The sequence below is a fragment of the Puma concolor genome, chromosome D1 (genome assembly GCF_028749965.1).
Source record: "Puma concolor isolate L17-30 chromosome D1, mPumCon1.1.hap2, whole genome shotgun sequence".
NCBI lineage: Eukaryota > Metazoa > Chordata > Mammalia > Carnivora > Felidae > Puma > Puma concolor.
Window position 1 is genome coordinate 101,023,791 of NC_141676.1, and position 24,182 is coordinate 101,047,972.

Sequence of the window (24,182 nt, forward strand, 5' to 3'; positions counted from 1 at the left end):
ACTCGATGACGTTTTGTCATAACTGTGTCAACTGTTACTTTTCCCCCAAAGTAAATGACAACTTCATGTTATTTTATCTTCTGCATGCGTGTCTACACATGAAGAATGTTTTTATAAAGTATAATGTCATTGTCACACACAACGAACAATCCCTTCCTGTCCTCTAATCCCCGGATCCTATTCACGTTGCCCCAGTTACCCCTTTGCACAAATGTCCTTTGCTGCTGGTTGTTAGGCCTCTTAAGAGCCTTTCGTGACATTGTCTTATTGAAGAGATTGGGCCACCTATGTGGTAGAATGTCCCTCCTGCTGGGTTTGTCTGCGAGCTTGCAAGTGGTATCATTTGTTCTTCCAACTTTTATATTTCCTAGAAGCTGGAAATTAGATGTGAAGGTGTAGCTTAAGCATTTTTGATAAGGTGCCTTTAGGTGATGTCACCTGCATAATTCATGCTCCTATTGGGAGGTGCATAATATCTGGTTATTCCGCTGGGTGGTGTGATGGCAGCCTGATTCCTTGATTTAAAAAAATTTTTTGTTCATTTATTTTTGAGAGAGAGAGAATGTGAGCGGGGGGAGGGACAGAGAGTGAGGGAGATACAGAATCTAAAACACACTCTAGGCTGTGAGCTGTCAGCACAGAGCCTGACGTGGGGCTTGAACTCCTGGACCGCGAGATCATGACCTGACCCCAAGTTGGATGTTTAACCGACTGAGCCACCCAGGAGCCCCTCCTTAATTTTTAAAGTTAGGTTTTCCTCTTGAGATCAGCAAGGCATCTGTCGGGTGACACTTGGGCGTTAAGCAAATATCCAGGTCTCCATAAACCTTTCATTTAATGGGTTTCGTGTCTACTGAGGATTTTTGCCTGAGTCCATTATTTCATTAGAAGTTGCAAATTTTTGGGGCGCCTGGGTGGCGCAGTCGGTTAAGCGTCTGACTTCAGCCAGGTCACGATCTCGCGGTCCGTGAGTTCGAGCCCCGCGTCGGGCTCTGGGCTGATGGCTCAGAGCCTGGAGCCTGTTTCCGATTCTGTGTCTCCCTCTCTCTCTGCCCCTCCCCTGTTCATGCTCTGTCTCTCTCTGTCCCAAAAAAAAATGTTGAAAAAAAAATTAAAAAAAAAAAGTTGCAAATTTTCTATCATTCACTTATATTGATAAGCTACATTTTTCTGTAAAGAGCTTCCCCTCGCCACCTTGAGCCACCATGTTACCTGAAGGTAGATTTCTTCTTGCTAAAGTACATACTTGAATTTACCCAAAGGATGCAAAAACACGAATTCAAAGGGATACATGCATCCCAATGTTTATAGCAATGTTGTTTACAATAGCCAAATTATGGCGACAGCCCATGGCTCCATCTACTGATGAATGGGTAAAGAAGGAGTGTGTGTGTGTGTGTGTGTGTGTGTGTGTGTGTGTGTGTATACACAATAGGATATTATTCAGCCATCAAAACGAGTGGAACCTTGTTATTTGCAATGATGTGGAGCTAGAGAGTATTATGCTAAGGGAAATAAATGACAGAAAGACAAATATGATTTCACTTCTAATGTGGGAAACAAAATTTTTTTAAGAGCGTGAGCACGAGCAGGAGGGGGCGGTGGGAGAGAGAGGGGATCTTAAGCAGGCTCCACACTATGGGCACAGAGGCTGATATGGGGCTGACCGTGGGATCCTGACCTGAGCCGAAATGAAAAGTTGAATGCTCAACCACCCAGGCGCCCCTCGTATGTACTAAGAAACAAAACAAATGAGCGGGGCGGGGGGAGAGGGAGAGACAAACCAAGAAACAGTCTCTTAACCATATAGAACAAAACCGATGGTTACGGGGCGGGGGGGGGGGGGGGTGCTGGGTGCAGCAGGTGGTGGGGGTTAAGGAGGGCACTTGCGATGAGCGCCAGGTGTTGTATGGAAGTGTTGAATCGCTACATTGCACACCTGAAACTAATACACAAGGGATGTTAACTAACTCGAATTTAAATCAAAACTTAAAGTACATACTTGAGATTTTCCTTCAGAGAAGGCCTGTCGGGGGCAAACTCGCGGTTGTCATTTTCCTGAACATGTCTTTATCCTTTTTTTATTTTTATTTAAAAAAATTTTTTTCCAACGTTTTTTATTTATTTTTGGGACAGAGAGAGACAGAGCATGAACGGGGGAGGGGCAGAGAGAGAGGGAGACACAGAATCGGAAACAGGCTCCAGGCTCCGAGCCATCAGCCCAGAGCCTGACGCGGGGCTCGAACTCACGGACCGTGAGATCGTGACCTGGCTGAAGTCGGACGCTTAACCGACTGTGCCACCCAGGCGCCCCGAGATATTATTTCTCTTTAATACTTACATTCTCTGCCTCTGAGGGTTTAGCTGGATACGTTAGACCTTATTATTCTAGCCTCCACTGTCCCTAGCCTTGTTTTTGTATACATGTATATTTTATCTCATCTCTTTCTGCAACAACCTTAGTGACTTCAATCTACCTTCCAGTCTCTTTGTCTCCATCTTAAACGCTATTTACCCCCAACATTCTGTTTTTCATTTTAATAATCATAGTTCTTCTTTCTAAGGGCTCCATTTGGTTCTTCTTCAAATCTGCTTGTCACATTTGCTTGATTATTAAAATACCTACTTTCTTTTTTTTTTAACAGGAAGTAAGTGTTGGTGAGGATGTGGAGAAATTGGAACCTTGTGCACGGTGGGTGGGAACGTAAAATGGTGTGATCCTTAGGGAAAGCAATGAATAATTAAAAACCGATACCATATGATCCAGCAATTCTGCTTCTGGGTATACACCCAAAGAATCGAAAGCAGGGTCTTGAGACATGTATACACCCATGTTTAGCCCAGCTTATTCACAATAGCCAAGAGGTAGATGCAACCCAGATGTTCGTCAATAAATGGATGGAGAAACAAAATGTGGTATAAATAATGGCATATTATTGACCCTTAAAAAGGAAGGAAAATCTGGGGCGTCTGGGTGGCTCAGTCGGTTGAGCGTCTGACTTCGGCTCAGGTCATGATCTTGCGGCTCATGGGTTGGAGCCCTGCATCTGGCTCTGCGCTGACAGCTCAAGAGCCTGGAGCCTGCTTCAGATGATTTGTCTCCTCTTCTCTCTGCCCCTCCCCTGCTCATGCTCTCTCTCTCTCTGTCTCTCAATAAACAAACATTAAAATTTTTTTTAAATAAAAAAAATTTTTTAAAAAAGAAGGAAAATCTGATACATGGCTATAACCATGGGTAAACCTCAAAGACCGTGTGCTAGCTGAAATGAGCCAGGTTCAAAAAGGCAAATACTATGTAATTCCACTTACATGAGGGACCTAGAGTCGCCAAATTTATAGAGACAGAAGGTAGGAGGTGGCTTCCGGTATCTGGCGGGAGGAAAAGACTGGGAGTTATGGTTGAAGGGGATATGGAGTTCTGGAAGGGAAAAACAGTTCTGGAGATGGACGGGATTGATGGCCACACAACAGTGCGAATGGACTTAAAATCATTGAACCATATCCTTAAAACGTGGTTAAGATGGTAAATTTTATGTATGTTTTAAAAGTGTTTAAAAAATATTTTAAAATGTGGAAAAGTGCCCTTTTTTTAAAAAATTTTTTTCAACGTTTATTCATTTATTTATTTATTTTCAATTTTTTTTTTCAACGTTTATTTATTTTGGGGACAGAGACAGAGCATGAACGGGGGAGGGGCAGAGAGAGAGGGAGACACAGAATCGGAAACAGGCTCCAGGCTCTGAGCCATCCGCCCAGAGCCCGACGCGGGGCTCGAACTCACGGACCGTGAGATTGTGACCTGGCTGAAGTCGGACGCTTAACCGACTGTGCCACCCAGGCGCCCCGAAAAGTGCCCATTTTTAATGAAAGATTTATAAGCTCTTGTATTAGAAGCCCTACAGTGTGACGGTTCATAGCACCCAGGAGTCTGAATGCTCTTATTCAACTTATCCGTGAGATCGTGACCTGAGCTGAAGTCGGATGCTCCACTGCCTGAGCCACCCAGGTACCCTATGGGTTTTTTATTATAATCTGATAGTGACCTGAGCTGAAGTCGGATGCTCCACTGCCTGAGCCACCCAGGTACCCTATGGGTTTTTTATTATAATCTGATAATGCGAACATGTAAAGTGCTTGGTTTTCTGATGATTTGCTGTTTTTGATGATTCCCACCGCGGGGTTAAAAATTTTTTTTTTTTTAATGTGTATTTTTGAGAGAGAGAGACAGAGCACGAGTCGGGGAGGTGCTCTGAGCTGTCAGCACACAGCCCGACGCAGGGCTCGACCTTGAGGAATGGTGAGATCTTGACCTAGGCTGCAGACCGATTGAGCCACTCGGGCGTCCCTCATGGGGTTTTCTTTTTGATAAATCTTGGCTGATCTTTGATTGTGAGCACTGGCTCTGGGTTTTGAGTTCTCGTCTCAACTTTCATATAGGTCTTGGTCTCCAGGACAACCCAAGATTTTAGTTGGCTCTTGCTCCCAATCTCTACCTTCGTTTCAGCTCGTGATTCTGATACTTTGGTTTATTTATGTATTTATTTGCCTTTGAAGATTTTTATTATTCCTGAGAGCCTAGTAAAGGATCAGCAAGTGTATTTCTCTACGATCCGACCGAGAGGGTCCTCAGAACGCCTGGGCCTCCACACAGTGGCCCGAGAAGTCCATGGGGCTTAGTTCTGTGACCATTTGAGTGCTTATGGTCATGCTTATGTCCCCAGAAACCCACTCGGGCACCATCTCAGACTTTGCAGGTGATAAATGTCTTTTCTTTAAAGGAAGCAAGCAACCACGCCCTGGGCTCTCCAGGCAGGACTCAGAGGTGCAGTACCTCTTTGCAGCCACTGGGGGAGCCATGATTGACTTCAGCCTTGAATGCCTAAATTACCTCCCTCCCAAATCCTAGGTGTTATCTCTGGCCCATGGCTGGTAGGGCAGGCAGGAGAAACGGGAGGAGGGCAGTGGGAGACGGCCTTGTGTGGGAAGGAGCCGTGCTCACCCTGGCTTCCCCAGTCCGCAAGTTCACTGTTGCCCTCACTCAGCAGCTCCAGCCTTGTGTCTCCTTTCTCCTTCTTCGAGAATCATTGGGCTCTCCAGGACCTTTCCCTGCCCAGGCCCAAGGATGATGCAGTAGGGGTGCAGTAGTCCTCGCTCAGTTCTTACCACGCAGCCCAGTCAGCCTGTGTCAAAGGCTTCGCAGGCCTTTTGAATAGCAGCAGCCACGGGGCTAACAATGACAACAGTAACATTAGTTGTGTCAACAGCAGGACAGTGCATCCTATGTTACGTTTGGTTTCTTGCTCTGAGTGTGCTTGGGGATGGGTGGAGGAGGGGAGGGCTGGCTCAGACCTCTCCTCCTTCCGCTGCAGCCCTTGGTGATCTGGGTTCTCACCAGCGAGCCTACTTCCGTTCAGTAGAGGAGGAAAATTTCTTGGCCTAGCAATGCCTTCTGAGACCTTGGTGGGAAGGCTGGCCTGTTCAGTCTTTCTCCTTGGGATGCCTGGAGCCCCAGGGGTGGCCGGGCTGGGGCTGCTGACTTTCTTCTGGGGGCCTGTGGCCTGTGAGGTCTTTGACAGGAATGGAGGCCCTTTGCTGCACCAAGAAATGCTGAGGCTGTGGGCAGAGAGGTGCGCCCGAGGGGGCTCTTGCTCCGTCTGACTTCTGGGGGATCCCCAGGGAGGCAGGACAGGGGGGAAGGAGCTCCCAGCAGTACGGAGGGGCGGAAGCATCATAGTGTAGACTACAACAAAAGACCAACAGAGAGGCAGGTGATTTGAAACTGGACAAGGTGGTGACGTGTGCAAAAATAGCCTGCCTTTTCTGAAACGCTTTGCTCCTCTATTTTCGAGGAAAGTTTCTTAAGCCTTTGCACCCTCCTTCTCAACAGAATCTGTTCTCTGGAAACTCACTGATAGTCGCATTCTGCCAGGGAATAGAGAGTGAAAAAGCTGGGTGTGTTCCGTACCCTAAGCCATTTGCATTTAAGGGGAATCTCTGATCCTAGAGACTTTCAGTTCTTCATGGTGGAATCTCAGGCTGTCACTGGTAGGGAAAATTACTTAGGATGCAAGGCGTTATCTCGGAGCCATTTGAATCAAACCTGAGGATGGTTTGATACCTTGAGGGTAGAGGAAGGGAAGGAGGACACGACAGGGAGGCTCACCTTCCGGACACTGTAGATCCAGTTGAGATAGCTTGTGACCTTGGTGTATACTCCCGGGGTACTTGGACCCCCACAGCCATGGCCCCAGCTCACGATGCCCACCACTTGCCACAGGTCAGAGTGATACATCAGGGGCCCACCGCTGTCACCCTGTGAGACACCAGAACAGGGGCTGCTGGAGAGGGCAGGCAGGGGTGGGGTGGAAGGGTGGGCTTCTCTTTCCGGCTCCCCACCTCCACCCCCCGGCCTTGACCCATCTATTCTCTGCTTCCCAGTGCTCTGTGCTGTTCTGCCCTCACTGACTTTGCTCATGCTGTTCCTGCAGCCTGGAATGGCCTTCCAGTTGGGGCAAAAGGGTCTGTTTGTGGTCCAGTAAGTTGTCGGCTGCTGTTAGCCTTCTCGCAGGCATTCACAACACACACTAGCAAACTGAAGGCTCTAAGGGGTTCTGCGGTGAGAAGCCTGATTATCTTTGCTTAACCTAGCGTTTCCCAAATTTATTTAGCTACTCTTGGAGTGCCTGCTGTGTGGCACCTACTGTTCTAGACAACTGGGATTCGATCAATGAAAAGAACAAAGATCCCTGTCCTTGGGGAGCTTAGAGTCAAGCGGAGAAGAGAGAGAGAGAGAAAACACAACAAAACAGATTATGAACATGGCAGTGAAAAGTGTGCTTATTTGGGTGTCTGTCCCAGCTCCTAGAGCCCCCGAGACTTCCTCCCCCCCAATAACACCATAGCCTGACTGCTCCTAACCCCACCACTGTGAGCTCCCTGAGGAAAGAAGACACTGTCCCCCAAACCTATTTACCTGGCATTCAAGAGATGACCAAGAGATCCCTCTTGAGTGGAGGAATTGAATGACCGAGAATGGGGGCGGGAATAGGGCGAGGGGCTTTAATGCAAATGGATCGGGAGATCCTCTGGGAACATGTATTCAGGGACCCATTGGTGGGGTCGGTGGGGGGAGTTGCGCCAGGGCTTATCCAGCATCAGATGGTTTTCTCTAGGGTAGTTCGGCATCTTGACGGTTCTAGAGAACATAGACCCGGTGTTCCTGCCCTCGAGTGACAGGAAGTAAGATGAAGGGAAGGAAGAGCAGATGAGGCGGGTAACGCCATCTTTGTATGCGAAATACACATTGGAAATCTTTCTGCTTGTTTCCATTCTCCCATCCTTGCCTTCTCTCTGTCCCCCTTCCTCGCACGTTGAGTGCCCACCGCACGCAAGGCCTCAGGCGGGGCAGTCCGCCTCTGGACTTTGTCTCTCCAAGACTAACATCCCATCCGAGGAACTCCCTCGGGATCCCACCTGGCAGGTGTCCACGCCGCCCTCCAGGATGCCCGCGCACAGCATCTTCTCGGTCACCTCCCCCTGGTAGGCGTCCTCTGCGTTGCACCGAGCGTGGTCAATTACCTGCACTGACGCCTGCAGCAACGTGTCAGACATCTTTCCTAGGAAGTTGAAAACACACTCACGTTCCCATTTTTGCCTTCTACCCCCAGCCCGGGACAATTCTCTGGGTTGCCTGGCACCTTGGTGCCTGGGCTTCCAGGATGATTTTTCTGAAGCACGGAGCTCCTTCCCATCACTTCCAAGAGCTGCTCCCTCAGCCCTGTGGTCCCGAGCCCAGGACTCACCTCCATCCTGCTCCGTAAAGCCCCATCCAATGACCCAGAGTGGGGTGGCTGGAGGGAGCTCCTCATCAAAGAAGGGCAGGCAGATGGGCCTGACTGTGCCTGCCAGGAGCAGAGAAAGAGGGGGAGAGCCTGGTGGCTAAGCCCTCTGAAAAGGTTGACAGCAGGGTTTCTAGGACATATGTTCCAGAGGACGTTAACAAAAATGGCACGAGAAAAAAAGTTCTGTGGTCAAATAAGTTGAGGAGATAGGGGTTAGACATAATAAAGCAAATTAAATATTAAAAAAAAAAAACAGATCTTTAATACACTAGTATGGCCCAAGACGAGAGCTCTACTGTAAAAATGTTTCCCAAACTTACTTGGGGCATAGAGCCCTCTTTTCTCCCAAGGGACGAGTGTCCTGTGGGAATGACATTTAGAAGTGCTGATATAAATACTATGAAGCATGAGTCATCTACCAAGCTGTTCAAAGATTCCACGGGCTGCCCTAAAGGTAATGAGCTCCCCATCCCTGGGGGAGACCAGATGGGCACAACCCCTTGGCAGAGATATCGTGCGGGCTCTTGGCATTGGTTGGGGTGGCGGATGGACTAGATGATCTGTTAGGTCCCTCACGACTCCAAGGTCGGATGAATCTACGGCTCCCACTTGAGGCGCTGCACATGGAGAAAACAGACCCCAAAAGAACCCAGCAGGAGCTGACGGCTTGAGGGGGCCTCAGGGCATCACTGACATTAGGCTGGTATATTCACGGGAAACAAATGCGCAGCTGAGGGCTTGAGAGGACAAGTGAGGTGCCGAGGCCACTTGGTGAACGAGTGATGGGAGAATAACCTGCCCTACGGGGGTCTGTCTGTTCCCAGATGCCGCCTCTCACCGGAGAACGTGAGCGGGAATTGCAGCTTCACGAGGGCAACGTCCTTCTCTTTGGGGTACGTGGTGTTGAGCTCAATGACGAAGATGTCGGCCACAGGCAGGGATGGGAAGTTGCCCAGTTTGTCCGAGCCAGCCCTCACCTTCCAGTTGGGTACATCGAGATGCTTCCTAGGGGCAGAGACGGCAGGGTTCAGGCCTGTGCTGCACAGCCTCTGGCAAAAGCTGGGCCCTCAGGGCCCTGGAGACTGGGGTGCTGCGTGTCCCTGCTTTAAGAGACAATGATGGTGTCGGCAGGGGTGGCAGAGAAGGAGCGGGTCTGAGGAATCGCCTACCGCAGGCTCAATTCTAAAAGGGGATTTGATCCTTTCCCCTCGTGAAATCTCTCCAAGGAAGCTTCTCACTGGAGGCCTGGGGAAGAACTGCTCCCTGTGCCTGAGCTCTGGCGTCCTGGCGCTCTCTCCCACGATGCTCTCTACGGTCTGTGTTACTCATGCGGTACTTGTCAGTTGCGTTTCGTACTTGGCTTTCTTCTTCCTGACTCCGGACACTCCTGCCCGCTGAGTGTGTAGGGGCGGGTTGCGGGGGGGGGGGGGGGGATGGTTTGCAAGCAAGAACTTGGAGTTCATCAGATCCCAGAAAAGGTTAAGAATCACCGGCCTACCCTGTGAGTTCCTCTAAGGCACTGATGGGATGTAACACACATGGGCACATAATATAGTACTCATCATTTGATGTTGAGTGGAAGGAAGGAAGGAAAGGAAATAAGTGAAGAGGGCCTGGGAGTAGTCCTTCCCCAGGACTCTATGGGGTCCTGTATGGGCAGGGCTCTGCTAACCTATAAGGGAAGGTGAGGGCATTGAAACACAGGCTGGGAGACGGGGGACCCAAGCACTCCGGCCCCTCCAAGCCTTTGATCCCCCAAGGCCTCCTTGCAGTGTGGGCCTCACCTGAAGCAGTGGGCTGCGGTGAGGATCCAGTGGGGGTCCAGGATGCTCCCTCCACAGATGTGTTGTTTGTTGTACTGGATGCTGACCTGCCAAGGCCAAGAATCCACAGAGGCCGCCTCCCCGCCCACCACCCGAGGGGACTTCAGGCTCTCCCCGCAGGCTGGAGGCAGGAGGAAGGAGGGAGAGATCAGAAGTCAGGCTCTGGAGGGGATGGCCTCCCCCTTGGAGCCCAGAGTCTGTCCCCTTAGAACAGGGCCCTGATGACGGGGGCCTGGAGGGGTGGGGAGGACCAGGCCAGTTTTGAGCTATTCGTAGGAAGGCTGTGAGAATCTCCAGACTATAGGCTCCCCCCACCATCCCCCCCCCCTTTGTTCAGCTTTGGGTGTGTTGAAGAGTTTCTATCGTGGGTGTGTCCATTGTGCTGGGAATTCACGACCTTCAAACCAAACAGGGATGCAGAATTAGGAAAGTCCTGCCCAGGTGGAGTGTCCCCAGCCGTTGCTGCTGAGTGTAGGCAAACAGATGCCCACAAACCGTCCTGGGAGAGTGGGAAGGAAGTTCCACACACTGGATCTTCCTATCTTAAACTCCCCGCTCCCGAAGTCCCTTCCCCCCCCCCCCCCACGCTGTGTGAGTCTCCCAGTTTGACACCTTTCTTTCCCATGCTACCCTCCTTGGCTTTTCCATCGTGCCCCTCAAGCTCTTGTAAAAGCCTCCGTTCCCGCCTCCCTGACCTGCTCTCCGCCTCTCCAGTCCTGGAGGTCACTGCCACAGCCGTGCTTCTCAGAGGAAAAGAAAAAGCCTGCTATACTTTCGGGGCCTGGGCTAGCCAGGGGCTTTACGGACACCTCTTATTCCAAACTCTGCTTTCTCTCTGAGTCACCTCACCTCCTCAGAGCCCCGAGGTATCTCTCTTTTGAGGGTAGAGTTTAAAGTCCCTCCTCCGGCAGCTGCCTGCTGTCCTTCTATCAGGTTTCTGTCTAGCCGAATTGATCTGCTTATAGCTCCCTAGAGAGTCATTCTGTTTTTGCTCAAGGAAGCCCCTGTCCCTGAGAAGCTGTCCTCTTTGCTGTTTATCTAAACCATTGATTCATTCGGCAAATTTGTATTGAGTGCCTACTGTGTTCAAGGATGCAGGGAAGAGAGCAGAGGACCAGACAGACCAACAGATGTGGTCTCTCCCTTCTGGGAGCCCACAGCTCAAGGTTCGGCCTGGGCACCACCTCCAGGCCACCCAACCCCTGGGGATTTTTCTTGGCTTGGAATTTCCACAGCCTGTCTTGGGTGTCGGCCAGACGTTCATTTTGGCTGTGCTTCAGTCTTCCCAGTGAGACTCAAGGGAGGGTCTGTGACTTAAACCTCTTTGTGACTTCAGTGCCATTCAGCGCAGACATCAGATGACGTGACGGTTCGGTCATTGGCTAGCCACCACGCGTCAGCCCACCCGCGCCAGGCATCGTGGGTGTCACATAACAACAAAAAGTCTTAACACCCAATGGGAAAGCATGTATACTGCCCGACTGCAAAAGCAGTGGTGATGACCTCGTTCTACTCAGCCCGTCCAGTTTCTGGCCATCCTTCCAGGCTCTGCTTGGGTCTACCATGAGGCTGATAGGGTGAGCTGGACCACAGGGCTTGTTTTCTCTTCTGATCTCTTAAGAGCAGGGAGTCTCCCAGGATCCCCTTGGGCCGTTGGACGAAAGGCCTTCTTGGGAGGTGGGACCTCACAGAGGTCAAGTGCATTACTCAAGGTCACGCTGGAAGCCAGTGGGTCTCCTGGCCTCCGCGAAGCGCTCTCTGTGGCATGTCGGCTGTGGCCACTACTCAGCTGGGGGCCACACGTGTAGCCTTGCCTCTCGCTCTCTGCTCAGACATAAGCTCCTGAGGAGAGTGGCCATTTCTTTTACTTGTGGGGTATTTTCTATTGCTCAGCAGCATCTGACCGTGCTAGACATAGTCTAACTGTTCGGTGTATTTTTGCTAGACTGGATGCGGATAATTTGATCTTGGATAACGGGGCAGACTGTGACCCAGTGACTGGGGAGGGAGCCTGGGGCGGCCCCGTTCCGTCCTTTCCAGTTTTCTGTTCCCTGCTGGCTCTCTGCTTAGGTTGTGGGGATGTGTGTGGATGGTGTGGAAGAGTTCTTAATGTCACCCACTTGAAGGAGCGTTGACCTACAAGCCCAAGGCCCAAAGAAGGAAGTTTGGGACGAAACGGAGAGAAACTTAGTCTGGGAGATCTAAGAGTGAGGCTGAATGTCTCCCTGCTCATTGCTGGCCCAGGGCCCAAACCCTCAAAGATGGGGCGTACTCACCAAGACAGTGCAAGGAGACCAGGGAGCCTGAGAGACAGGGCCTGGAAGGGACAGACAGGGCCTTGTGGTTTCTGTTGCTCCCTTGGATGGGAGGCGAGGACTCGGGTCCCCTGACACTGTTGACCCCAGCCCCCTCCCGACACTGGGGAAATCTGGAACCCACATACTGGGGGACTGCATGGAGGTGGCTTGACCACTTAGTACAGTTCTGCCTGTGTCCGAGCCCATCCTGAGCTCTCGGCAGCCTGGAGTGGAAGAGGAGAGCCTGGGACAGTGTCTGTTGTACTGTGGGCTTTCCCAATGGACCAAAAAAAAAAGGGGGGGGGGAGGGGATTTCAATGGAATTAGAGGCAAAGGATCATTCTGCCACCATCTTGGTCCTTTTTAAGATTCACTCTTTGATGAATAAGCAGCCCTCAGCAGCATCCTTGAACGCTAAGAAGCTAGCGTCCTCTCTGAGGCTCTCTGCTGCATTGTGACAATTTTTATCTAGCTGCTGGGCTCTAATGCAGGGCAGTGAAGCATGGGAACAGGCCACTGCCGAAGGCCATGCAGTCTTTTCTCTGGAGAGCTGGGAGTATGGAGAGGTCTTCCCCTGGCCTGGGTGAGTGGCTGGGAAGGACAAAGTGGCCTTTGGAGTCTTGCCTATTGGGTTTAATTGGGAATATAAAGCAGTAGGAAAAATTTTGGTTTTAGCCACCGACATGTGGACTGCACTCTTTGTCCTGCTCTCTATTATATATATAAAATAGGGAGTCAACCCAGAAAACCTCTCAGAAATCTGGTAATCTGATTCCCTAGCCCTTTCTGTCTAACCATCTGCACGGCCTGGAGTTCGTCCCGTTGTCTGGCTTACATCCCCCTTTGCTGCACCTGCTCAGGGGAGTCTGGCTGCCTCCCTGATGGCAGCCTCCATTACCAGAGCCTCTTGTGGGCCAGAAGGCGTTTTCTCACTTACCCACTTAGGTTTCGCACCTGAAGCTCCTGGCTGTTCTCTGTGATTCCAACAACATCCAGATCTTGGTCTGGGCCAATCCCCACAGCTTTGAAGGAGGGTTTGCTGTTCGTGTCGGGAGGGAGGGAGAGAGATGTGAGGTGGGGTGGGAGATTAGAAGGTGCTGGGAGCGGCCCCCACTCCCAGGAGACGGGGGTGGTAAAGAACACGTCCCAGGACACTGCTCTGGGCACAGCGTGGATGTGGTCTTGCTTCTCCAGTAGCAAGGCAAGTGGGGGAGGGGCAGAGGGAGAGGGAGAGAGAGAGACAATATGAATATCCCAAGCAGGTTCTGCACTGTCAGGGCAGAGCCTGATGCGGGGCTTAAAACTCATGAACCGTGAGATCATGACCTAAGCCGAAATCAAGAGTTGGACGTGTTTAACTGACTGAGCCACCCAGGCGCCCTGGTGCTGGGTTTAAGAGCCCTGGAGATGGAGGTTCTTGTCCTGGCTCTGAGACTGGCTTGATGGGTCACCTGGACAGGTCACACACACCCTTCTCCGGGTTTCCTTAAGCCTCAGTTTCTCCCTCTGTAAAATGATAGGTGGACCTGATGATCTCCAGAGCCCCTCCCACTTTGAACCATCTAGGGTCTTATGGTCCTGAGATGAGAAGGGCTTCCTGTCTAGGCGGAGGAAGGAAAGTAGAGAGATCTAGACCCAGAAGGAGGGACGGGGGTGGAAATGGACAGTCCCAGGACAGTTGACCTCTGTTCACCACTTACATCCTAACGAATAACCGACCAGCTTTGATTTTGTAGAACTCAAGAGCCGGCTGGTTTGGTGCATTCGTGAACTCTGGAAGGACAGAAACTCCAGGAACCTATTACCTTAAGGAGCCCCGGAGACACCTTGGTTGCATAACCCAGCCGCAGCAGCCTGCAGGGCTGGGCGCTCCTGCTGCTGACGCCGCAGTGGGCTGGGCTGCAGGGGGGAGGAGGGGCTGGCTGCCGGGGAGGCTGGGCTGGGTGGCTGCTGGAGGAGCCCAGGGAAGAGCAGGGGCAGGGCGTGCCTTCCCAGCTCGCCTCAGAACTGAAGGAGGCAGAGGTGTCCCGTCCGTCCGGGGTTGTGCACTGTGGCCAGCGGGGAGCAGCAAAAACCTGGTAACTAGGAAGCAGAGGGGGCGAAACGATCTGATGGATCAGTGACGCTGCCTGGAGCATTTATTGTAAGAAGGACCTTGAGGCTGCTTTAAGGGTCGACAGGAGAGGGTTCTGTGATTGATTGATGATGTCTGCCTGGCATTTCTCATTTTTGCTTCCACTCTGGGTCCAGTTTCTTAGAATCCTTGGGGCTTGCCAGGGAGCAGGTGCCCCACTCTGCAGCCGAGTAAACGGGTTCTTTTCCCTCCTCTCTGTTAGGCTCTCTGATCAGTGGCCTCCCCTCTCCTCCCTTTACAGGTAAAACCTTGGGAGAGGAGAGAATGACCCAAGCTAGAAACAGAGATGCTGCTAGAACTCGGGATGCCCAGGAGTTCAGGGGTCTTGGGCACAAATTCCAGGCCTCTCCTACCCAAGCAAGTTACTGATTTTCGCCAAACCTATTTCTAAAATAGATACAATAAAAACGACCTTTTTGCTTTTGCCAGGATCAAACGAATATAAACTCATCATGCAGATACCCTTGTTATGATTACGTAACTCTTCATCCACCGAAGGTTTGAAATTGCTTTTGAGATTTGCTGAGAGAGCTGGGGTTGCTGATGGGGCTCAATGAAATCAGGATCATTTAAACGAGATTTTAATTGATGGGACATTGAATAAGTAAATTATATTCTGGGACAGGGTGGCCTCCTGCAGAGCCAAGAAGGAGCGAAGCTGGCAAGGAGCCAGAACTGTGCGTTGGGGGTCATGGTGAGGCTTACTTTCTCTCGCTGCACCTCACAGGCATCCTATGAAGTTGCTGGTACTTTCTCCAATTGACTCTTGGGGAAACTGAGGCTTATGAGATTGAACTTCGTGTTGTTGTATGTGAAAGTGCTCAGGTTCAAGACTGGCTCTGTTTGACTCCAGTATCTATATTTTTGGCAAAGGAGGAGGCAGGGAGGAGGTCCTAAGGGTGAGGGGACAGCCTCTGGAGGCTTGGGTTGGGTACCTGTCATAGCCCATCTGCCCACAGGCTATCTTGGCCAGAGCTTCTGTGAAGTTGTCGAAACAGGCAGAGACCCAGCTTCTTGTGGCCGGGTCTAGCACCTGCAGAGTGGATCGGTCCCTGGAGAGGCGGACTGGGAAGGCAAGAAATTGGGTCAGCTGCATGTGGCAGGGGCCCGTCTGGCCCATCTCCCTCAGAAGTCATCATGAGACCAGCACACCCTCCCTACACCCAGACCCTGGAGCATCATAGAACACCGACCCTTTCAGCCCCAAGGGAACTTCTTCCATTTGGCTTTGCCCAATTGAGCCTCGTTTTGATGGTAGCTAGGGTGACCCGATGTCCTGGGAACAACCTCCATGGTGACCTATTGTCCTGGGACAATTGCTAATAACTTTTCCTTTTGCTCTTATAGGTATCAGTTTTGGTGATAGGTTGTGGCTCTCCTCGTGGTTACACACCGCTTGCCCAGCCTAGGGAACTTCTCAGTGAGGAACCTAGCTCCTTTTTCCACGTGAGGTCAGAGGGAGGGGTTGAGAGGGAAGTACTATTGGCAGTAGAATGGCAGGTGCCCATATGCATTTGACCTTCTGGTTAAAAAATAAAAATAAAAAAGGATATATGCAAGAAGTCCCTTTGTCCTGCCCCTCAAAAGCCCCAACACCCATCTCCTGGGCTATCCTTTCTCTCCAGAGCCCAAGTACTAGATGGATGATGCCGGGCTGGCCCCATCCAAGAAAGAATAGGCGTTTTTGTTTGAAACCTCCCCTATTCCTTTGAAGGACCTCTGTCCTTGTTGCATAGCATCCTTGTTGCTCAGTCTCGTTGCGTAGCATGTTACAGCGAGCACTTACCTAACGGATAGAGGAATCAATAGCTAGTCAATGGCTATGGCTATTGACCTTACTTTCCTAGTCCCCTTTCTGGTCTCCTGTAGAGAGGAGGAAACTCCCCAGGGTCATCCAATCCAGCCCCCTGCCTCAGTTCCACCCCGGTGCAGCAGAATGGGACAGACTGTGTTGCCATTTCCTGTCCCCTCTGGTCCCCCACTTGTTATCAGGTATTCACTGAGTATTTGCTGCATGATAAGTACTAGGATCTAGTTGGCGAGACCTGGTCCTGTTCTTGAGAACCTTACAATAAGGATGGGAACTGACCAGTTGGCAGATGCTATGCTGTGGACCAAGGGGACCTGAGCTGCTTTCCTGCTGTGCCCGCGCCCCTGGACTCACCTGTCACCGGGGACCCATCGGGGAAGTTCTTGACACAGAGCTGCTCATCCTCCCCTGAGGCACAGTCCTGCTGGCCGTCACACACCTGCTTCCTCGGGATGAAGTGGAGAGGCTGCCCGCACAGGAAGTAGTATTTGTCCAGAATCACTTTGACTGGAAGGCAGGGGCAGAGAGGGGGCTGTGAGGGCTGACAGTCAAGCAGGCAGCCGGGGGGGAGGGGGGGCGGGCAGGAGAGGCTGTGTGTCCCCTAAAAATATGGTGGGCTCTAAGGCAGATGAGGGTTCCAGACCCAGTTATTCCACTAGGTAGTCCGTGTACTTGGTCCTGAGCCTCAGTTTCCTTAGATGTCAAGTAACATCTGTCCTGTACCTGTGAGATGGGTGAGGAGTTCAGCGAGAGAATGTGTGGGAGAAATTTAGAAACAGCCCCCACTGGCCTCCTGCTCCCCGGTGCTGGTAATGAAAAGACAGCACTGGGCCTGCCCCCTCCTGTGTGACCTTAGACCCATCAATTCCCCTCCTGGGGCCTCGTAGCCTCATCTGAGCTGAGGTTGTTGACGACATTTGGCAAGCTGGTGGTTGTGAGTGTCTTGTAACTGTTAAGTGCAGTTCTAGAACTGGGTGTTTTTATCTGGGACTGAAGGACCCAGGAAGAGGCTGGTGTTTTGTTGGGTCTTCTGCCCGCTGCTTTCGAATTCGGTGGCTCCTTTGCTGTCTCGGGCTGATGGGAATGAGTCTCGCGTTTGTAACTCTTCAGGGAACAGATACCTCAACACATTTCTAAGGTCTCCTGGTAGGAAGAGAGCCTGTCGCCTAGCTGAACCCTCCCCTGGCCCGAAGCTCCCCCCTGCAGTCCACCATCACTCCTGGCGGGCCCCACAAGTGGTGGTCATCGGTCTGACCGTGGCCTTGCTTGTCACTGCTGAGAGCTTTCCCTGCACTGCCTCATGTAATCCTGACAAGTTCGGAGGCAGGTGCCGTGAGGAACTCACGTTGTAAGGGAAGACCCTGATCCATCAGCTGATGAATAGATAAAGGAGATGAGGTTTATATATACAATGGAATACTACTCGGCGATGAGAAAGAATGAAATCCTGCCATTTGCAACCACGTGGATGGAACTGGAGGGTATTATGCTAAGTGGAAAGAGTCAGTCAGAGAAAGACAGGTATCTTATGATTTCACTCATATGTGGAACTTGAGAAACTTAACAGAAGATCATGGGGGAAGGGAAGGGGGAAAAAATAGAGGGAGGGAGGCAACCCTTAAGAGACTCCTGAATGCAGAGAACAAACTGAGGGCGGAGGCGGGGTAATGGGTGATGGGCATTGAGGAGGGCACTTGTTGGGATGAGCACTGGGTGTTGTATGTAAGCGATGAATCACGGGAATCTACCCCCCTCCCCCCAAACCAAGAGCTCACTGTATACACTATGTTAGCTAACTTGACGATAAACTTAACAAAATAAGTGAGGACGCTGAGGTGTGGAGTGTTAGGGTTGATTTCCCAAGGCCACACAGCACTTAGGTGAGAGCTGGGATCCCAGCCAGGGTCTAACTCCAAAGCTCGCTCTCTCTCTGCCTCTCCACACCTTTCCTGAGGGGTTTCACGATGAGATCCACTGGCCTTGATGGCTCTGGTGCGAGTGAGCAAGGGAGGAGCAGGCTGAGTATTTCCTAGACCTTCAGACCTTCGGACTTGGGTTTATGGTCCGGAGCCAGGGTAAGGCAGGATCACTCCAGCCTCCTGGGACAAAGCCAGGACACCATGTCGCCAGTCGAGACCCCAGAAACCAAGACGTTGAGGGAGCCTAGCCTGGGACGGAGGCTCAGGTTACCTCCTCTGGTTGCAGAACCTGGGGGCCCAGGGCATGGAAGCCCCACAGGGCTTTGTGGGATGGGGAGATCCCCGTTCTTACTCTGGCACCACTGCCTGCCTGGCGTCCCCTGGAGGAGTTTGGCTCCTTTGTCCCTCTCCAGTGTGGCAGGACGTGTGTGCAGAGAAAGCAAGCTTTCCTTCTTACTAGTCTCCGTAGAACAGACCTAGGACCACAGCAAGTCTGCTGCTGCTGCTGCTGCTGAAAACCCATTGCAAAGGCTCCCCGTGCCCTGCTCCCCACCCTGAGTGTGAGTATGGGGAGGTGAAGGCAAAGGCAGTCACAGGAGTGGGAGCTGCGAGGAGGGACTGCGGGCATCACAGGTCATTCGGGTCACTCTGTCACAGAGTGCCTGGGGGAGATCACACGGGGTCTAGACACTGGCCAAGAGGAAGATAGCGCTAAAGGCAGGGATGGTGTGCTGTCTGCCCCGGGGGGCGGGCTGGGGGGGTGGCTTCCCCAGGGTCTTTTTGGGGCTCTCTGCTGCTCTAGCCAGTAGGGCTGCTCAGGGGTCTGCAGACCGCCCCCTCCCCCACCGGCCGGGCCAGTGGCCTGCGTGGGTTTGTAACATGTGCTGCTGTGTTTTCCCCGTGGCAGAGATCATCTGGGGGTAGGTGGGGGCTGAGCTCACCTCCCTCTCTCACTCCCTTCAGCGCAGGGGTGGATGCAAAGCACACAAGCTTTATGCAGATCACCTGCCTGTGACTGCTGGCTGGAAGGGTGGAGGGTAGGACTGTGCTCAGAGAGGCGGGTGGGGGCGGCCACTTACTGAGGACAGCCGTGATGATGATGGTCGCCAGGCTCAGCAGTGCTGCGATGATGGGGACTCCCACCTTTTTGAAGGTCTCCAGGGGAGTGCGGGGTTTGCGCAGAGGGGTGACATCTGTGAGACGGAAAGAGCCTACAGTCAGCACTTGAAGACTGCCCCTGCCAAGGCCCACAGCCTCCCTGCCCTGTGGCCCTGGTGCTGAGCCCCAGGATGCTTTGGGGACGGTTTTGCTTCGCACTGGGGGTTTCTTCCTGCAGACTGGGCTTAGCTTCAGTGGCACAGGGTCACTCCACCTCCTTCACTTACCCAGGCTTAGCCATCTTTCACCTGCGCCCTTCAAATGAGCCTCCAGACCATGAGGTCCTTCCCTTGTCTTTTTTTTTTTCAACGTTTATTTATTTTTGGGACAGAGAGAGACAGAGCATGAACGGGGGAGGGGCAGAGAGAGAGGGAGACACAGAATCGGAAACAGGCTCCGGGCTCTGAGCCATCAGCCCAGAGCCCGACGCGGGGCTCGAACTCACGGACCGCGAGATCGTGGCCTGGCTGAAGTCGGACGCTTAACCGACTGCGCCACCCAGGCGCCCCTCCCTTGTCTTGACTTAGTCTCTTCTGGGGTGTTTTACCCTGTCCCGTCTGCCCCGTGCCTGCCCCAGGAGAGGCAAGTACTCACTTTCCTATCCTTGATCCTCTTTTCTGACTTCTCTTTTGATGAAACTAGAAGCTTGCGGAGGGCAGGGACCTGAAGCTCTTAATAAATACTTGTGAATGAATGTGTCCTCGTGGCCTCCATCTCCAGCTCAACAAACCAGTGAGTCCCTAGAACGGTCCTTGTCTTTAAGGCGATGGAGGTTTGGGAGAAGAAGCAAACAAGGACGTAGTTGCCGCTAACCCCAGCTATCATCAGAGCTCTTAAATGGGTCTCTGTAGGTGGAGATGGGTGGGTGGGGGGCTAGACCAGCTGGGCAAAGGCCCGGGGGTGGGCCTCCGTGAGCTCCCCATGTGCCTGGGATGTGACGGGGGCAAACGCATGTTGTGGAGGCAGGACTGGCCTCGTCACTTTGTAGAGCGTCTTGAATACCATGCCAGGAGTTTGGATTTTATCCTGAAGGGAGGGTGGAGCTAGGGGAAGCTTTTGAGCAGCAGAGAAACACGATCCCATTAACGCTTAGAAAGATGAACAAGAGTTTGGAGTTAGGAGTTACAGGTAGGAGCCTGGAGATGCCTAAAACGGAAGTCATGATGACTGTCCATTTCATATCATTATCCAAGGAGGTGGTGCGGGGGCAAAGATTTGAAAAAGTTAAATTCTCAGGAAGTTTCCCAGAGTGATTGGTTCTCTGACACCCCCTCATCTTGCAGGCAATAAGCTGGAGGAGGTGCCTCGGGACTTCTCCTCCGGGGTGAGCTAGGGCAGGAAGTGTGGCAACCCTGAGAATCCCTGGAAAACAATAGGTCAGCTCTCTGCCCCTCACCTCCCATGGCTTGTTCTCTCATCTTCTTCCAGTTATCCTTCAAGTGTCACCTTCCACGTGAGACCTTCTTGACCTCCCATTTTCAAAGGTAATTCTCCAATTGCCTGTCCTCCTCCCCTATTTTTTTTAAACGCCTATCAGCTCTAACACACTCTATAACTCTACAACTCTAACACACTCTGAAGTGAAGGCTCCACGAAGAGAGGGGTCTTTGTCTTTTTTGTTCACTGCTGAGTCCCTGGTGCCTCAACAGATATCTGGCTTGATCAATATCTTGGCTTGATCAATATCTGGCTAGCCAATATCTTGGCTATCTTGATTAAGCCAAGAATTGTTCTTGGCTTGATCTTGTAAGTATATCCTTTCTGTCTTTCTTAACGGGTCTTGTTTTCTGGCTTAAACGATGGCTAGTTCTAGGTCTGTCTTGCTCTCTTTCCTCAGCTTTTCATAAGCAGAGAATGGCGCCCAGCCAGAGACTGGGAGCCCAGTAAGTGCTGATATCATTGAATCTGTTGAAAGGGAAAGCACAGAAAACTTTGTGTTTCCTCCAAAGGGAGAGTTTAAACCTTAGACACAGGGCTCAGGCCCTGGGGGGTGTGGGCTGGTATTGCCTGTTATCCCCAGGAGCTCGCATGAAGGAGGCTATCAATCTCTCTCTCTCTTTTTTTTTTTTAATGTTTATTTATTTGAGAGAGACAGATGAGTGGGGAAGGGGCAGAAAGAGAGGGAGACACAGGATCCGAAGCCGGCTCCAGGTTCCGAGCTGTCAGCATAGAGCCCGACGCGGGGCTCGAACTCACTGACTGTGAGATCATGACCTGAGCCAAAGTCAGTTGCTCAACTGACTGAGCCACCCGGGCGCCCCAAGGGGAGGAGGCTATCAATCTTAGCAGATATTGTTTTAGAGTCCCAGTGGTCAGTGTGCAGAACTGTCCTCTTTCCTGTGGCTGTGGATATGGTGACATTTTGCTCATCCATTCATGCATGATTTCTTTACTGAGCACCTACCACTGGGGACATGAGGTGGGCTTGTTTTCTCAGAGGTGAATCATCTATGGGGAGCCCTTCAATGAGTTCCCGTGTCCAGGTCCTGCTGTCTCTGCCTCCCTGAGGTTCTCGGAGAGCATCACCAGGACGGGTAGAGTTTTCCTGGTTTGTGTTTCATACTTAAGGTTAACAAAGCCACCGTGAGCTATGAAGAGTCTCCCCACCTGCCACTGTTCCTTCCTCCAGCCTGCACACTGCTGCCAGATAGAGCCCCCCCAAATATCGTTGCCCTGTCATTTCCCTGCTTGAGAACCCTCCATGGCTTCTGTCTCTAGACCACACTCTTTGCCGGACTTTGAAAGCCAGTGTGATTTGGCCTCCCTCTCTTCATCACGTGGACTCCGCACTGCCCATCCTCGCCAGCCCCCGGCGCCACACAGGCGACTCATGCCCTGGTCATTCTTCCCTCTGAACTTTTGCACCTGTTCTTTCCTCCGCCCCTGAAACCCCCATCATTTCCTGCTGATCCTTTACTCCCGTGGGGACTTCGTCAAAGCTCGCCCGACCCACGACGCTATGGTCTCTGATCACTTGGCGCTAATCTCTCGCTCTCGAGCTCCCTTCACACGGACGTTGGTGGCAAATTTAACTTGTTTTCTGGTTTGGCAGTTCTCGGGCTTTCTCAGCTGGCGGAGCGCTTGGATGTCTGGTGTTCTCTGGGGACACTGTGGTCTTTTGCTATATCTGGTTCCAAAGTAGGTACCATCTTACTTGTGGGAGATTGTGTGGTTTCCGATCATTATTAACTTGGGACCCCGAAATTGTTGAAGGAAGTGGGATCGGTTAATTCCTTGTTGATCTGCTGTATTAATTTGTTCTTTGCTCCCCTGTTTCGCTGATACAGCGGGCTATCAGGAGTAGCTATCAATGGTTTAAGAAAATGGAATGGGAGGGGAAAAAAAACCCTTAAATTTGGGAACACTTCATCTCTTAAATTATTCAGGCAAACACTATACTTTTCTAGTCTAGCAGGGAAAATAGCTTTGTCCAGCTTGTTCCGTGGCAGCATGGTCAGACTGTAAACTTCACGAGGGCAGGGACTTGGCTGTCTTATCTCCTGCTTTAGTCTAGCACCTAGCCCAGAGCCTGGCACATGGCAGGCACCCACGGTGTCATTGAATGAATAAGAAAAGCAGAAACTGAACCAATGAGTTGGAGAAGAACTGCTTTTGGGGGTTTAGGTTTGTCGGTCCTATTTCTCCTATTTGCTTCCTACTTCTAGAATTATCCTGGACCTTAGAGTTGCTTCATACTTTTTGGTTGAATGATGAATGGGTGGGTGGATGGATATCTTCCATGCCATTTAGCCGCTGGTGGTGGCAGTGAGGGCCATGCAAGAGGGGTTTAGTACCTATCTGGTAACTGATTGAAACTTGGAGGCTGAGGTGGTCAAGGGAAAGCCGGACCTGAGCTTACCAAAGCTGTTCAGGGGTTGATCGCTGCCAGGATCCTGTAATTGAAGGAAAAACAGTCAGTGAGTTGAGTGAGGGAACCTGTCAAGCTGGGGCTAAGAGCCCAGGGGAGGCTCTTGGTTCTTATCTCCATCCCCTTTTTCCTGCTGAATCTAAGTGGGGAGGGCTCTGTGGGCTCTGTGATACCTAATTGGTTCAAAAAATAAAATTCAGTTAGGCATCTATATTACCTGGTACAACTCGCTTACTAATTGTAGCAACTAGTCGGCAACTGTAGAAATGACTGGCCGTTGGGTTGTGGTATTGCTGAGTCTCTGAGGACGATTCTCTGCTCTGCTGTTTTGGTCAACCATTTGTCTACTTCAGTCGATGTTGTAGTTCTGTAAATACTTGGACACGTCACAAAAGGGGATACTTCAATGGCCAGTCGGTGCCAAAAGGCGCTCAGTATCCTTACTCGCCCAGGCAAATGCAAATTCACACTGCAATGAGATAGCTCTCCACGGACACCAGAATGGCTAACATTAAAAAGACTGACAGGGCTAAGTGTTGACGAAGATGTGGAACAGTTGGAGCTCTTACACTTTGTCGTTGGGAGTATCAGCACGGATACTTTGGGAAATGGTTTGGCTGAATCTGCTAATGCTGTATGACTGTTCTATGGTTCTGTGACCCAGGAATTAGCCAAGAGAAATGAGTGGGTGTGTGTCTAGCAAAATATCTGTACGTGAATGGGTGTAGTGACTGCACTCGTAATGGCTAAAAACTGGCAAAACCCAGCGTCCATCATTGGTGGAATAGATACATAAATTGTGGTATCTTCATATCATGGAATGTGTTTCAACAATAGACAAGCATAACCTAGTGCTAAGTGTAATGAATCTCATAGACCTAATGATGAAGGAAAGAAATGCGACACAGGAGAATATATTCACTATTTCATATATATGAATTTCACAAGGTAAAGTTAATCTATGGTGACACAAGTCAGAATAGGGATTACCACTGGGGGGTGGGGCAGTTATTGGAAGCAGCATGATGGAACCTTCCGGAATATTAGAAAACACATAGATCTTGATTGAAGTGTTGGTTACACGGGGGTACATATGTTGAACATTCACGGAGGGGGGATACTTTAGATCTGAGTACTTGACTGAATGCGTGTCATGACATCATGACATCAGTTATTTACAAGCACACAAAAAGCCATACGAGAGCACTACGGCATTTCTGCAAGTGTCGCCTTAGGTCACCATTGACACACATCCCCAAATACACACAAGCCTCTGTTCTTCCACTTATACCACTTCACGTGTGCACTCGGCACACACACAGCCACACAGGG

General features: G+C 51.2%; 2 protein-coding genes and 1 long non-coding RNA gene across 6 annotated transcripts in view; 1 reads left to right on the top strand and 2 right to left on the bottom strand.

Moving 5' to 3' along the window:
* Window positions 1-4,521: 4,521 nt before the first annotated feature.
* The window catches only part of TMPRSS4 (transmembrane serine protease 4), a 34,050-nt gene continuing 14,389 nt past the window's right edge, over window positions 4,522-24,182 (bottom strand). Inside the window, exons 2-15 of one of the 4 annotated variants that reach the window (XM_086679008.1) lie at window positions 23,068-23,217; window positions 22,842-22,875; window positions 18,904-19,017; window positions 17,251-17,394; window positions 16,260-16,412; window positions 15,031-15,160; window positions 12,899-13,000; window positions 11,941-11,981; window positions 9,626-9,785; window positions 8,680-8,846; window positions 7,803-7,901; window positions 7,474-7,616; window positions 6,164-6,313; window positions 4,522-5,740 (exon numbers count right to left, since the gene is read on the bottom strand). In XM_086679008.1, the coding sequence (XP_086535134.1) occupies window positions 5,729-5,740; window positions 6,164-6,313; window positions 7,474-7,616; window positions 7,803-7,901; window positions 8,680-8,846; window positions 9,626-9,785; window positions 11,941-11,981; window positions 12,899-13,000; window positions 15,031-15,160; window positions 16,260-16,412; window positions 17,251-17,275 (1,182 nt within the window). In that variant the 5' untranslated portion in view covers window positions 17,276-17,394; window positions 18,904-19,017; window positions 22,842-22,875; window positions 23,068-23,217 and the 3' untranslated portion in view covers window positions 4,522-5,728. Of the gene's footprint in view, window positions 5,741-6,163; window positions 6,314-6,336; window positions 6,761-7,473; window positions 7,617-7,802; window positions 7,902-8,679; window positions 8,847-9,625; window positions 9,786-11,940; window positions 11,982-12,898; window positions 13,001-15,030; window positions 15,161-16,259; window positions 16,413-17,250; window positions 17,395-18,903; window positions 19,018-22,841; window positions 22,876-23,067; window positions 23,227-24,182 lie in introns of those variants that run through there. The other 3 variants (XM_086679007.1, XM_086679005.1, XM_086679006.1) reach the window with 3 other exon arrangements.
* On the top strand, window positions 13,876-14,556 carry LOC147576941 (uncharacterized). The gene is made up of 2 exons (XR_015241324.1): window positions 13,876-14,039; window positions 14,337-14,556. It is a non-coding gene; the product is annotated as an uncharacterized LOC147576941 (long non-coding RNA).
* The window catches only part of IL10RA (interleukin 10 receptor subunit alpha), a 95,925-nt gene continuing 90,829 nt past the window's right edge, over window positions 19,087-24,182 (bottom strand). Inside the window, exon 8 of the transcript XR_015241323.1 lies at window positions 19,087-19,101. The gene's annotated coding sequence lies outside the window, so the exon portion shown is untranslated. The remainder of the gene's footprint in view (window positions 19,102-24,182) is intronic.